Raw genomic sequence first — 13,787 nt, forward strand, 5'->3', positions numbered from 1 at the left:
TGGAATCCCTGAACCTGCAATCACATCAAAAATACTATAAATTCAGTAAAAATCAGAACAACTTTAATGGAAGTGAGGACCTGCTTCAGCTCTATAATCGGGAGTGAGATGGAGAATAAGAAACGATTGTATTTTATGAACTTACATCAACGCTCCTTAAGAACCTTGTAAATTCCGCAGAAAATAAAACAATGGAATAATACATTGTCATCAGCGAGTTATAAGATTTGGATTGAGATTGGGTCTTTCTCAATGAGGCTCTGAGCGTTCAGTTCAGACACACTACCAAAAAATGAAGAAAAATAGGCCATGTTTAGGTACATACGCCAAACCAAGGAATGAAAACATAAACTCACGTCACGAATAATTGATTTGAACCTTAACTATCAGAACTTTGCTTTCACATTTAGTAATTTAATTGATTTCGACATTGATTTTTCGCGTTTAATTTACTTCTGCAAGGCAAAACAAAATTTCACGATATGTACACTTTCTGTTAATGCAACAACAGTGACGCACAATTAGCTATGTTTAAACGAATGATCACACTATTATAATACAAATTTGGTCTCACTACTTCGAAGTTAGGTTTTGTTTTGTTAAAAACACAATTTTTCTAACACGACGGATATTTTGTTTTGGCTATATTTCTATAGTGGCTAACTGCGATGTTCGAATTTCTATTGCCGTTAAGGATAACATAATAATATTAAGAATAACCACAAGCGTTTCATTCGAATGAAATGAGATGGCGCCATACTATTTGGTTTGTATCAAAGCTGAAGACTCGGAACCTCTGACTTATTTACTCTTTTTGGATGTTTGCTTTCTGCAGTGTTATGCCGTCAATTATTGTACTCTTTATTTTCACACTCGTTTTTAACAAAGTACAGTATGGGCTTATGCAGTTATGTTATATTGGCATCACTTTTGTAGAAATATTCTGTTTTATAAAGGGATTTAAAAATACAATTATTTTTGGATGTTTGTCCACTTCCTACGGTATTATCTCCGAATCTATGCCTTCGACTGTATTGTTTCTTTTAACAGTCATTTTTAACACACGGCACGTCTGGGCTTTTTATTTAATTTGATAAACCCATATTAGTAGGTATAATGCAAAGGCTTGGTATCAGCGTCAAATCTTAGTTAATTCTTAAAAAACAATATTCTGAAGATTTTAATAACTAACTATGTGATAAACTGCTTGCTCTGGTTGTTGTTAGTCCAATGTCTTTTTATCACCTTCTGAATCTCATATATGCCCACTGGTGGCCACTTTAACAATGCATTACATTATTCTAAGCTACGACGCTTCTTTCCATTTCAAAATCAATTTCCCTTCATCGTAATCATATTTCAATTGAACTTGTGCTCCACGATTAATAAAAAGAAGCAATGTTCGTAACCGTCCGTCATCACACTTTAAAATCTTCAGTAAATTTCGCATATGTCACTGTCTGTTATCGATGAAAAACTTTATAAAATAAATCAGTTTCACCTCAGGGTTCTCTCTCTCACTCTACACAGCGCTTAATAATTTCATAAATTACTTTCTTGGACCGTTTGGTTGCAAATAACGCACATTTAATTATAAATATTCATGCAGTTATCCATATGCAATGCAGGTCTACCAAGTCCACCATACGAACGTGCGATATATCTGCCTGTTCGTATAGTGGTAGTCATTACAATGAGTAACAAGAAGTCATCGTATTATTCGTGCAATTTGAAATGACTACGTAAACTGTTATGCACTATATATCCAGAAGTGATGAAGATACAGCATAATGTAAAGTGTGAAAATATCAATTAGCGTGATTACATCTTGATCATTTAACGATTTAACTCTTTATACCCTATCGTTTTATTGAATTTTATTTTTGCATTTTGTTAGTAGGGACTGTGACAGCAGATAATCTTCTTTTGCAAGATGGTCATAGATGTCAGTCAGCAGTCAGTTTTTTTTTGATGGATGAATACGTTCGACCAATTTTATGCAAAATCTTCTACTTCAATTATTTTAACAATCTCTCTATACAGGGATGATTGTGGCAAAGTGACTATCTATGGTCTAGAAGTTCAAGTTGAAGAATCCTAACTTGACCTTGCTTCAATAGAATTGGCTGGGCATCCATTAGTTCCAGCGATTTCTATAACTTTAAAATCCATACCCAGCCCCATTTGCAGTTTCATAAATTCATCACCGACTAATTTTGAGTACCGCGTAGCTTTTCGAACAAATTTTCGGCATATCGTGAACTGTTAAGAGTTGCTCCAACAAACCATCTAAAATTAATGAGAGATATATGTAGTAGACGCATTTTTTCGGATGCCCAACTTTCGCGAATCTTTTCTACGCCATCCATACATCTTTCCCGGAGGCTACATCTCGCTCTATAGGGTCGAAGCTGCTCGGAACAAATCACATTGAGGAAGGCTTGATGAAAGTGGTTATCACAGTGCCATATACGACTTCAATTCACCTCAGAACATCGACATAGAATTTTCTATTTCTCGTAAGACAATACGAAATTTAAACCGTCTGAGAACCGGCCATGGAAAATGGTACGACATGATGTTCAAGTGGAACCAAACTGACGATCCAAGCTGTATCTGTGGAAATCCGCAACAAACAACTGACCACATCCTCGCCGATTGCCCAATATTATCGTACCGAGGTCAGCTCAGAGAAATAAAAAAATTTAAAGATCAATCTCTTGTTTGGCTGGCTGGTTTAGATCTTTGATAATTTGTAAATTTTTTCTCCTTCATTTCGTTTCTATTTTCTGTTTTGTATTTTCTTCTCTTTTTCACCAATCTTTAACTACCTGACTTGTGAAATTTGTGTAAGAAATAAAAACAAGAACAAAACAAAAATAACCCCAACCGACTGTACTTCAAAGGCAATAATTTTATGTCACGAAAATATCATTAAAAAGGAGACTAAAATCAGGGGCGGAGATCAATTTACATTATTATTGGAGGGATTTGAAGGGAATATTTCATCGTATACCGTTGGCATCAAAATTCCGAGAAAAATGAGACCCGATTATTGTTTAACGTATTTTAGCATATATTTTAAGTACTTTTTATTTTTGTACAATAAATATACCGGTACAATGAATTCACAATTTAATATTTTTTTTAAAGTTATTTCAAATTTTAGTGTTTTTTTTGTTTGATATTTAAATTTTTTTAGTTTTTATCTTTTTTTATTTCTTGTAAGTATATATATATAATTTTTAAATATAGTTTTAGTTCAATTATTAATCTTTTGTTTTTGTTAATAATCCATATTTTGTTGTAATTTTTTTTATAAACACACAGTTATACAAAGAATTTATGATTAAAGTTTTCTTATCTTTCTTTTATTCTTTCCATTCTTTTTTTGTTTTGTTGGATTTAAAAATAAACTTAGTTGTAATACTAAAGAAAATAAATAATTTTTTATTGCAAATTTATAAATTATTAATAATATTTTTTTTGTTATTTATGATAATTAAGTAACTCTATTTTATTATTAACTTTAATTAAATCGTCGATTTCTGCAAAGAAACACGTTTCTAAGTTTAGAAAACAAAGAATGAACGAAATGCGTAATTATATATGTTATATCAAACCATTCTAGTATAGATAAAGTACAATATGTACGTATCGTGGTAACTATATTTCGATTGAAAATAAAATGGTTTTGTTTCTGCGATTAAACATCTAGAGCTGTTGGGTGTATATAATAATCGAGAATGTGAGAAAGTGTATCTGAAGAAAAACAAAACATTTCGGTTCTAATCGTAGACCATGTTGATATTGACAAATTGGCGGTTGATTCGATAAAAAAAAACCAATGTCGATCATCATCAACATGGTTCTAAAACAGAATTTACGTTCCTTTTTGCAAATAATTTTCTCGATGGTGTGGTTAAGGGGCCATTCACAAAGCATAGAATATCGAAAATTTCGGAAATGTAAAGGTCGAGTGTCTTCCTTTGTCATGTACATGTAATTTGTGAATCTCCCCCCAAAATTTGTAGTGTTTTACACATGTCCTTTATCTAATTAATCTCTAACGAGAAACACCGATGTGAATTAAGGTGACAAATTAACGACATTGGTGCTAGGTAGTAAAAAAAAATACATTCATAGCGATGGTAAATGTTAAATAACCTCCATACAAACTGCACACACACTCTACGGGGAATAATGATCGAGATGTACGTCAACGTTTTTTTCATTTCATGCGTTAAGGACCACTGTCATATTTTGACGCGCGAAAAATTTGAAGTTTATGTTGGTACTTACTTTTGTTTCGTTAGATTTTTAATTGTATTTGATAAATTGACATGATAAAATAGCTAAATTAGATTTTTAATCTTGGATTTATTTTAAAGTAGATATTCAATTTCTATTATTGCTTTTATGTCATCTTTTCGCGTCCAGTTTTGGGAAATCAATAGCAAATTCAGTAAGAGGGATTTTTTTTGAAAGTGAACCAGGCTCCGTCGGAGCTATTAGCGACGCTTTGTTTACATGCCCAGATTGCCCTTGGCCCCAATAGTCGAAAATCGCAGTCGTTTAATTTTAATATTCTTTATTGGCTGTGGAACTTCCACCAAAAGTCGAAAAAGGGTGTTTTTTGCACGTGATTTACTGACGCTACAGGCTACAAGCCTCATTCGATAGGTACTGTCCAGTAAATATGGGGCAAGCACTTTGTACCCAAAAAAGTATCCTGAACCTGTGACTGAAACATTATTTTTGTCATTTTCTAACAATGGTACAGGAGATGTAAGATATCTGGGCCCACATACATGTATGTCCATAGCCTGTAGCGGCAGTAAATCACGTACAAATCATTTAATAAGAAGTCCGGTCCGCATGAAAACAAAAATAAAATTAGATCCGCAGATACAAAATCACAATTTCTTTATTTTAATGACAGATCGATTATTATTTTAGCGCAGAAACCGATAAATGCGTAAAACATTGAAATGATGACCAGTATATTGATACAATTTAGAATTTTCAGTGACCGGCGTACCGACTTATGCTTTTCTATATATTCCATGTCTTCGAATTCTCCACCGTTATTGCTGGTGTCAATGTTCAATAAACAATTGAAATTACATAAAATTGCAAGAAACATCGAAACAAACAGTACGCTTTAAGAAAATGTGTACCACAAAACTTTACGTTGCAAACATAAACAAAATGTGACACTACAAATTTTACGCAAGTATTGGTCCTTATAAAATATCACAACGCAACGCAACGGACATCTCGATCATTATTCCCCGTAGAGTGTGTGTGCAGTTTGTATGGAGGTTATTTAGTAAATGTATATCGACAAACATGTTTCGAAAAATAAATTGTACAAGTGAAGTTCGGCAGTGTTGTTTCAGATTTATTATTTTTCTCACTTAATTTCCTTAAATTTCTTCTTCAAATTGTTAAAACTTTTTAATCATTTTCGTTTCTCTTTTTCTTTTGTTTTACTAATTTTACAGTAAAAGCCATGTTCTATCTTAAAAGTTAAATAGAAATGTGATCGGTGGAACATTGAAACAATAAATATGGTCTTCATTTACGGACGATAATATTGTTTCTGGTATACAGTTCCAGCGATAATGGATATGAAATGGGAAAGCGTTTCTTTCCGATTTCGTAATGATTAATGAAGAGAGGTTTTCCGATAGAAAATTAATCGGAACAAAGAAAAATCATTCTTTGATTTCGTCGTATGATAAAATGATTTTCATTGTCGAAAAAATGGTCCACAATACGAAAATGATTTTTTTTTCTCTAATAGTTTTGAGTAAATTGGTGGGATTCCAATTTCCATTTTCTAAATTGGTTTCAATTTTTTTTCTATGTTTTTTCGTTTTTAATAATTGGTTTCTTATGACTCTCCAATTTATACAATTTATCATAAAAAAATGGTATTAACAAAAGAAAAAGAAAAGATTTTTTTTACGTTTTGAATAAAGCGATTGAAATTTCAACTATATTTTTGATGCAGTAAAATATTATTCATTTTTTAAACTTTTCCTTTTATTCAAAAATACAAAATGTTGTATACAGGTCACATAAATGTTTGATTCTTCATTTTTAAATTTAAGTTGCATTTTTCTATTACATTTTTTTCGTCTTGTAAATTGAATTTTGAAATTGGAAGTTTAGTCACTAAAATTTATTTTCTATTTGTTTTTATTTAGTAATTTTTTTATTCTTTTTTCGGTTTACTTTTTATTTAACTCATCTCTACCTTTTTCTGGTTCTTTAATAAATATTTGTTTCTGTTTTATTTAAATCTTCATATAGCCATTTAATTTTACTTTTAAGATTATAATATTCTCATCAAAATCGTTTCTTTTTCTTTTAAATTTTAAATTTCTTTTATTTCATTTTAAATTTCGCAATTAATTTTTTTTACCGTCTGTTTGAAATTTTTTTTATTTTCATTTTGTCCCTTAAAATTGGTTTATAAAAATATTACAAAAGTAGATAAAAAGTACAAAATTGCAGTCCAAGGAAAAGCAACTTTTGCTTTAAAATGAGCATCATTTCGGAAATATAAAATTTAAATATTGTGTGATGATGATGTGTATGTGTGTCTAATGTGTGTCGTCATGGATGGTTTTTGTTTTGTTTTGTGTGTGACATAATAATATAAGTTGATGTACGATTCGGTAATGTTGGCCCTTACGATCGAAATGATAGTATAACGAAACAACCACTAATTACTTCCCAGGTGCTGCTGATCTTAGAATTTCTAGAACGGTAACTACGTTCGAAAATAAATAAAAATCGCTACAATAGAGGGAATCTTGATCGGTGATAGTATTTGGTAACAGGAAAGGTTTCAACACACTGACTGATATACTTTCAATATTCAATAAGATATAATGTATCGTGTCAAACCAATAATTTACTTCAACGGATGGGTACTATTATTTATTAATTATTTCTGTAACATCTTAGAAACATTCATCCCGTTACTGAACACAACTTCATTGGTACTGATTACTCCCTAACGTAGCAACAATTTACTATATATCGTTCATTGTCACCGACAGAAAGTCGTTTTACCTAAAATGTAATTCATTTACCCACACTCTTAACCATTCAAATATTATCATCGAATCGTCAAAACGAGATCAAGATTATACAAAGTAATTGCAGAACTGAACTTGATCGATTTGACTTGATTGCAGTGATTCTAAATTGGTCATTTTCTCTATTTATAAAAAAAGGAGTCGAGAAAAATGTTTCGAATTTTGGTAAGACCAGATACAATGAAGATAAACCAAAAATAAAAACGAAATTCCTGATGTTTTGTCGGCGAGTATAGCCACTAATTTGAATAATTATTTAAGGTAAAACAGTGTCGACTCAACAAGTGAATTTCCAATATTATAAAATTGTTAGTCATGCTTCACGTCTAAAAACCATATTAAATGTATATATGAACATGCCAACACGCGAGCATTTAATATTTTATCTATCGGTTTCTCGTTATAAATTCGAATAAACCCAGTCAACGCAACAGTTTTAACCTTATATATGTGTGTAGTTAGTATTTATATTGGTTGTGGTTGCAATATTTGCGGTTTTCATACTCATGGTTGTTTACGTGAAAATGCAAGTCTATTTCACCATTGTAAAATTTTTGTTAATTTTTTTTGTTTATGAGGTGTAAATCCATTCAGGTCATGTTTTGTGTATTTTTTAATTATAGTTGTGTGCGCGTTTACTAGAAAAATTAGTCGTTTTTTATATCGAAAATGAACATGTCGGTTTTTCACTGATTGTGTTTGTTTTTGTAAATTAAATTTGTAATTTTTTTTTCAATTTTTCTTTTTAATTATTCTGAGTTCATAATTACCTCTTAAAATTGTGATGTTTTTTTCTTTCTTATTTAATTTTTTTTTTTCTAGAATTTATCGTATTATCCCGTTTTGTCTTATAATGCATCATTTCTGTTAATATTTTTTTTAATATATAAATTATGTCCTCTACAAACTAACACCTACACATAGATGAGAATAAGAGTTGAATTTGAAATGACGATTTTTTTCCCTTAAACTTTTACTTTTCTCCAATAAATGTTCATTTCGCTTGGATATCTAAGTGGCATCACTGGTATTCCTCTTTCGTAATGCAACACGTAGCAGAATAAGAAACGTTCTCGTTTAGATATTTGTATATTGACGAGAAGGAAGTTTCTCACAATGACCAAATAATTTGAACGGCGTAAAGTGAAAACGGTAAACATACTCAGGTAATCAATTACTTCCGTGTTGTACTCAGAAAAAATACTTATGTTGTTAGTAACACCACCTTCGACAGACTACAATGGGGAGGGCGAAGTTCTATCGATAAAAATGAATATAATCAAGTTGCACATACAGCTAGTATTGACATGAAAACGCGATTTTTCTTTTGTGATTCAGTAAGAAGTCTTTCAGTTTTGATTAATTTTTTTTTCATTCGAGATAGTGAGTTCGAGTCTATCATTAAAAACCGTTTCAGACGTCATTCCGATGATATTCCGAGCAAAATGTTCAATGCAACTTATGATTAGTTAAAATTGAAAGACTTTCTCCTTATCATTTTGTGTGCCAATCAGACTCTTTCGGATGAATGGTCTGTTCATGATATTGATGCAAACGTTTCGCAACCCGAATATCTAATTTTCCGACATTGTTAAAAGTGTTATGGTCACTTGATTACCATGCCACCCTTCGCTAACCCATTGATTGCCTATAGTGATCCACTAATTGCAGGATTTTCTCTGTTTTTAGTGAAACAGGTCCAAGGTCCGTATGATGATAAATATTATGCATCGATTATTATAAATCTTTGTAATAAATAACCTACCAGTAGTGAGTTTTATCTTCCTTCATTTTGAATTTTTTTTTAAATTTAATTTTTTTCATTTACTTCATAAACCATTCATAAAATTGTGTTTTCTTTTTCATCCACATTTATAATATCTGTTCTGCTTTTCCGTTCTTTTGTTTCTTTATATTACTACTATATTATCGCTGTAATCATTTTTCTTCATTTAATTTTTTTGTTTTATTTATAATTATATCTGAAAACTGTTTTTATTATACCTTTTTATCATTTAAATTTAAAAATTTCACAATAATTTGATCATGTCACTCCCGCTATGCGAGTCGAACGACTAATGAACGTTTTCTTTTTATTATTCACTAAACATCTTAACGTCAGAAGTTAGAACACGGGGCTGGAGAAATAGAAGCGCGAAAAAACAATTATTCAAAATTTCATTTGAATTATCCGAATCAAGAAATTCCGACCATCCATCGATTTAGACAGACAAAATTTGTCACCACATTAAATTGTTGAGTTAAATATCATTCACGGTCTGGTAACACCTAATCTGGCATTATATATATGGCAACAGTATAAATAATCATTTGCGATTGTAATCCTAATTTTCCAATGACTTAAAACACTACATCGAGTACTACAATCAGACAAAATGTGCATTTTGCTATGATTTTAATGTGGTGATCTTCCGGTCATCTGTCGAAATTTCTTAAATAAATCAATGGTTATGATAGTAAATGCATGTAAAGCACGTCTACCTGATTTCTTGGTTCAGTGAATCAAATGGGACTTTGATTTTCATTTTTCTCTTTGTTTTGTTCTATTTCTTTCGTTTCAAAAAAAAATTGGGTTCTCATTTGTGCTTTATTCCAACGAATTAAACTGATACGCCGTAATGTAGACATCTTACACAATAAATGAATATTGTATTGGTAGATATATTAGATTGGATTTTATACGTTTTCATTCAAAATATACATTTTTTTTGTGTGTTTGGTTTTTTTGGTTTTCGTTTGGTTGATGCACTTACTTAAATGTATAAATTTATTCTAAACGTGGTTTGTATGTTGTCTTCCATATTTCGGCTAGAGTAACAGCGCTGTGGAATCGATGGAAAATGCATAATGGCAGAGTGACGCGTTGAATGAGAGACCAGGCAATGTTTCCGTAGAAATCAAGTTGAACCTGAGATTTTTTTACAGTAAAGAAAGTTTTATAAATTAACAATTCGACAGGCGAACCAAACGCTTTTCAAAATTTCCAGAATTTAATTCTGTAAAATTCGATAAATTGCTTAAAAGGTTCCTAAAATTTCTTAATTTGTGAAGCTGGAAATTTTGGAATTGTAAGGAGTTTTTACGAAATAGATTCCTAAAAATATGGCATGCTCAACACAAGAATGCCTCCTGGGTTTAGAGTCGCTGAACGTTTTGTATCTCATAACAGTAATCTGACTTTATTGCACTCTTCTCTGTCTCTAAAAAGGAGACGTACCCTATGAACGTCACTTTAAAAATGGTAAATTTGTTCCTTACAAGACTTGCTTGTATACCGACATATTGGTGGAGTTATACACAAGTCTAGGACACTTTGATAGAGAAAACAAATCAGCGAAGCTCACAACCAAATTTACAAAAATACAATGAAGAAACTCAGATATTCATTTCAATCTCTTTCTAGTCTACTTTCAGGCAATAACATAATATGATCTATACTTTCGATTGTGTAGTTTCCCATAATGCCACTTTAATACGATAGAGCTCCTGCATTATGATGAGGGCACCGGTGCAAACAGTTGTAATAAGATTGTACTGATTTCACAGTAGAAATTTAAAGTAAAATGAGACTGATGCTGGTAGTGGTCCAATACTCATTAACCTGTCACATAGGCTGTTCATCTGTTATCGATAACGACAATAAAAGTAATGACAAGTTCCGGGTAATATGGTCCTTTATATGGTAAAATGCATGTTAAAAAAATTGAAGTACAAGATTTAAAATAATTTCATCGATGGAAGTGATAGACCCGATATTAATACTGGTTTTATGTTTGTCGTCTGTAACAGGTTAATACTTCTCTTTTCGACCGATTTTTCATTTTCACAAATTGAAATCAATGAGTTCATTAGGCGGAAACACACGGACTATTTTGCGTTGATGGGATCGACAATTAAGCTGCGTTTTAAATAATCAGATATTCAACACAGGCTAAACAATGGAAAATGCAGAATAATTGTCGATCATGGATCAGGCTTTTACGACACTTTGATCGGACTATCTGTAGAATGATTTTACTTACCGGATTAGCCGAAACTTTCTGCGCCTCAAATGTGTAAATGGCGAACATAGCAATGTTGGAGATCAGCAAGAATGTAACGATTTGTCGTCCCGGTTTACTGCGGTCATGCTCCGGCAAATGAACTCGACGCCGTGACACATCAGCAATGAACAGTAATTGCAATACCACCTGAACCACTGCCAAGATACCGGTGACCATAACCAATAAGTTTGGTTCACTTTCAAACGATTTCAGGCTGCCAGCAATAACGCTAAACACTGAATAGATGAACAAACCGAATGCTGAGATACGTAGAAGGATGTCGTTCAAGTTGCTTTGTTCTTCACAGCGGAATTTCAAAGTCTGAACCCTGTTTTGGATAAACGAACAAAATTTAGAAGGAATGAAGAACAAAAATTCGTAAAAACGTAGCTAGGACAAAAATGTGTACCTTATAAATCCTATGAAAATTGCAAAAACAGCAAATGCCATTATAGCACAGTGCGAAGCGTCAGCTAGATAATATGCCAGTAGTTCAAACTGATCATGACGAACTAATACGAAGAATAGGATCAAACAGATCAAAGATCCAACCAGAAGCAGTAGCCCGAAGAACAATCCTTTCGATGCGCCTACACAATCGACTCGGCCGGAATGTGCCTGAGCCATAGCAACCGCTCGACGAGACAGCATCACTTCCAAACGATGTTCCAAATCTTCTTCGGTGAACCTACAAAAGAAGTTGTTTAGTGAAGTATTCGATAATTGCGGTTGTCATGGCGTCAATATTACTTTGGATATCGTCCGATATGTTTCCACATTACGTAAATGACAACAGCTCCGATCAACGAATATTCGATAATGAATGGATACAGATATGGAGCTGAGTCCTGAACAATTGTGCCCATAATATTATTCTTGCCGCAGCTGTTATTTGCTGTACTAGCTGTGGCGATGAGTGCTTGTGGTATCAATGCATCCAAACTCTCAAACGTACGATCGTTTGGCGCAGTATCATTATGTGCCAAGCCTGAATGTTGATAAGCATTTTCCATGCCTGCGAAAATGTTGTTAAAGATTGATTCTTGGGTGGTTGTTGATGGTGTTGGTGTTGGTGTGGATGAAGCAAAGGTTGAAAATATATCGGCAATAGAACTTGATGGACTCGTTGTTTCGTATCGATCAGCTGTAGATGATTCTACAGTTGATGGAAGAATTGTTGTACTTGTGGTGCTTGAGATAAATTTCTTTAGTTTTGCCCATGGCGTAACTGTGGTTGGGTCTTCAGTGGTGGTGCTGGTTGATGTACTCGGTGTGACTGGCATACGGTATGGAGTCGAAGTAGTGGTCGTTTCAACAGATGCAGCCGTTGTAATTGCTTCAACCACCGCCCGAGTTGTGCTATGAACCATTCGTGACAGAATATTTCCCGGCTTGTGATCTTGTTCCAAGAGTTCATGTGAATTTCCTCGAATGTTCAAATTAAGTGGCTCCCAGTCAGTTTCCGGACCATAATGAGTTCCTAATACTAATCCTGCGTGACGTTGTGAATGTGTACGAATGGTTTCCAGAATTGCACCGTCTTCGGGATTTGGTCCACGTCCTTGGTTGTAGAGGGTGATTTCTTTCAGTGATTCCAGAACCAGTGTACGGATCCAAACACAGATGTTCGTAGCACAAATGTGCATCAAACCGAATCGAGCCAGTACTTTGAAGCGATGAATGTTCAGCTGGAAACAAAATAAATTTCGAAATTTCGTTGTAAGTTTTCAGCGTTGAACGGGAAAAGTTTTAAAGATAAATTCGCAAAATTTATAGAATTCCTTCATGACTACCGCATGAGTGCATGACTGAGGCGAAAAAATGGAAAATATTTTGTTTTTGTTTTGTTGCGGCTTTATTGTTCACCTACCTTTATAATTTCAAGATTCAGCGCAATCCCTGATGTCTGCACAGCCCATACATACATATATATATAATTGACCGAATCACACAGTATCAAACGAACAAAACAAACACAAGACAAACAAAAAAGAAGGAAACAAATGAAAATGTTGTGGAAAAGTTATGCGATTTAACTGAATCCATGAACTTTTATTTTGTTGCAGTACAGTGAAGGGTTGGGAGGGAGAGAGTTTATAATTTTGCATTTTAGCTGCAATTTTTGATGGGTTGTGTCATGAAAAACGTGTACAATGCTTCAATCAAACTTTCGGAAATTTTCATATTTCATGTACGGAGTACAATGTGCACCTACCTTGGTGCGGTAATATATTATGCTGACACAGTGTGAGTGTCTGTGAACCAACGAAAATAGACATTTCAAGAAAAGAAAAATATTTTCCACATCCATCATGTATACGCTCTAGATTGAGGGATTTGGAAATAAAACCATGGCACCACACATTTTACACACAGCATCATATAGCATTTAAATCTAATAAAACTTTCAAAGTAATTACGGTGTGCAGCAGCAAAACTTTATGTGCAATTTAATGATAGCAGGTTGGATACTGAACCTCATTTTAGCCTAATAGTAAACTAATAAAGTTTGCTCATTTATTCAAAATGATGATTTAGATGAATGTTAATAATGCCAATAGTATTGTTATTACAGAAGGAAGTCAATAAAGTACAAAGAGTTTATGAC

General features: G+C 32.9%; 1 protein-coding gene across 4 annotated transcripts in view; it reads right to left on the bottom strand.

Annotated features, from left to right (window-relative positions):
• Positions 1 to 4,511: 4,511 nt before the first annotated feature.
• The window catches only part of LOC119068645 (proton channel OtopLc), a 41,126-nt gene continuing 31,850 nt past the window's right edge, over positions 4,512 to 13,787 (bottom strand). For all 4 annotated transcript variants that reach the window (XM_037172320.1, XM_037172319.1, XM_037172318.1 and 1 more), the window contains 4 exons: positions 11,930 to 12,867; positions 11,589 to 11,867; positions 11,159 to 11,507; positions 4,512 to 10,044 (listed from right to left, as the gene is read on the bottom strand). In XM_037172320.1, the coding sequence (XP_037028215.1) occupies positions 9,904 to 10,044; positions 11,159 to 11,507; positions 11,589 to 11,867; positions 11,930 to 12,867 (1,707 nt within the window). In that variant the 3' untranslated portion in view covers positions 4,512 to 9,903. The remainder of the gene's footprint in view (positions 10,045 to 11,158; positions 11,508 to 11,588; positions 11,868 to 11,929; positions 12,868 to 13,787) is intronic.

The sequence above is a fragment of the Bradysia coprophila genome (assembly GCF_014529535.1).
Source record: "Bradysia coprophila strain Holo2 chromosome X unlocalized genomic scaffold, BU_Bcop_v1 contig_20, whole genome shotgun sequence".
NCBI classification, from domain to species: Eukaryota; Metazoa; Arthropoda; class Insecta; order Diptera; family Sciaridae; genus Bradysia; species Bradysia coprophila.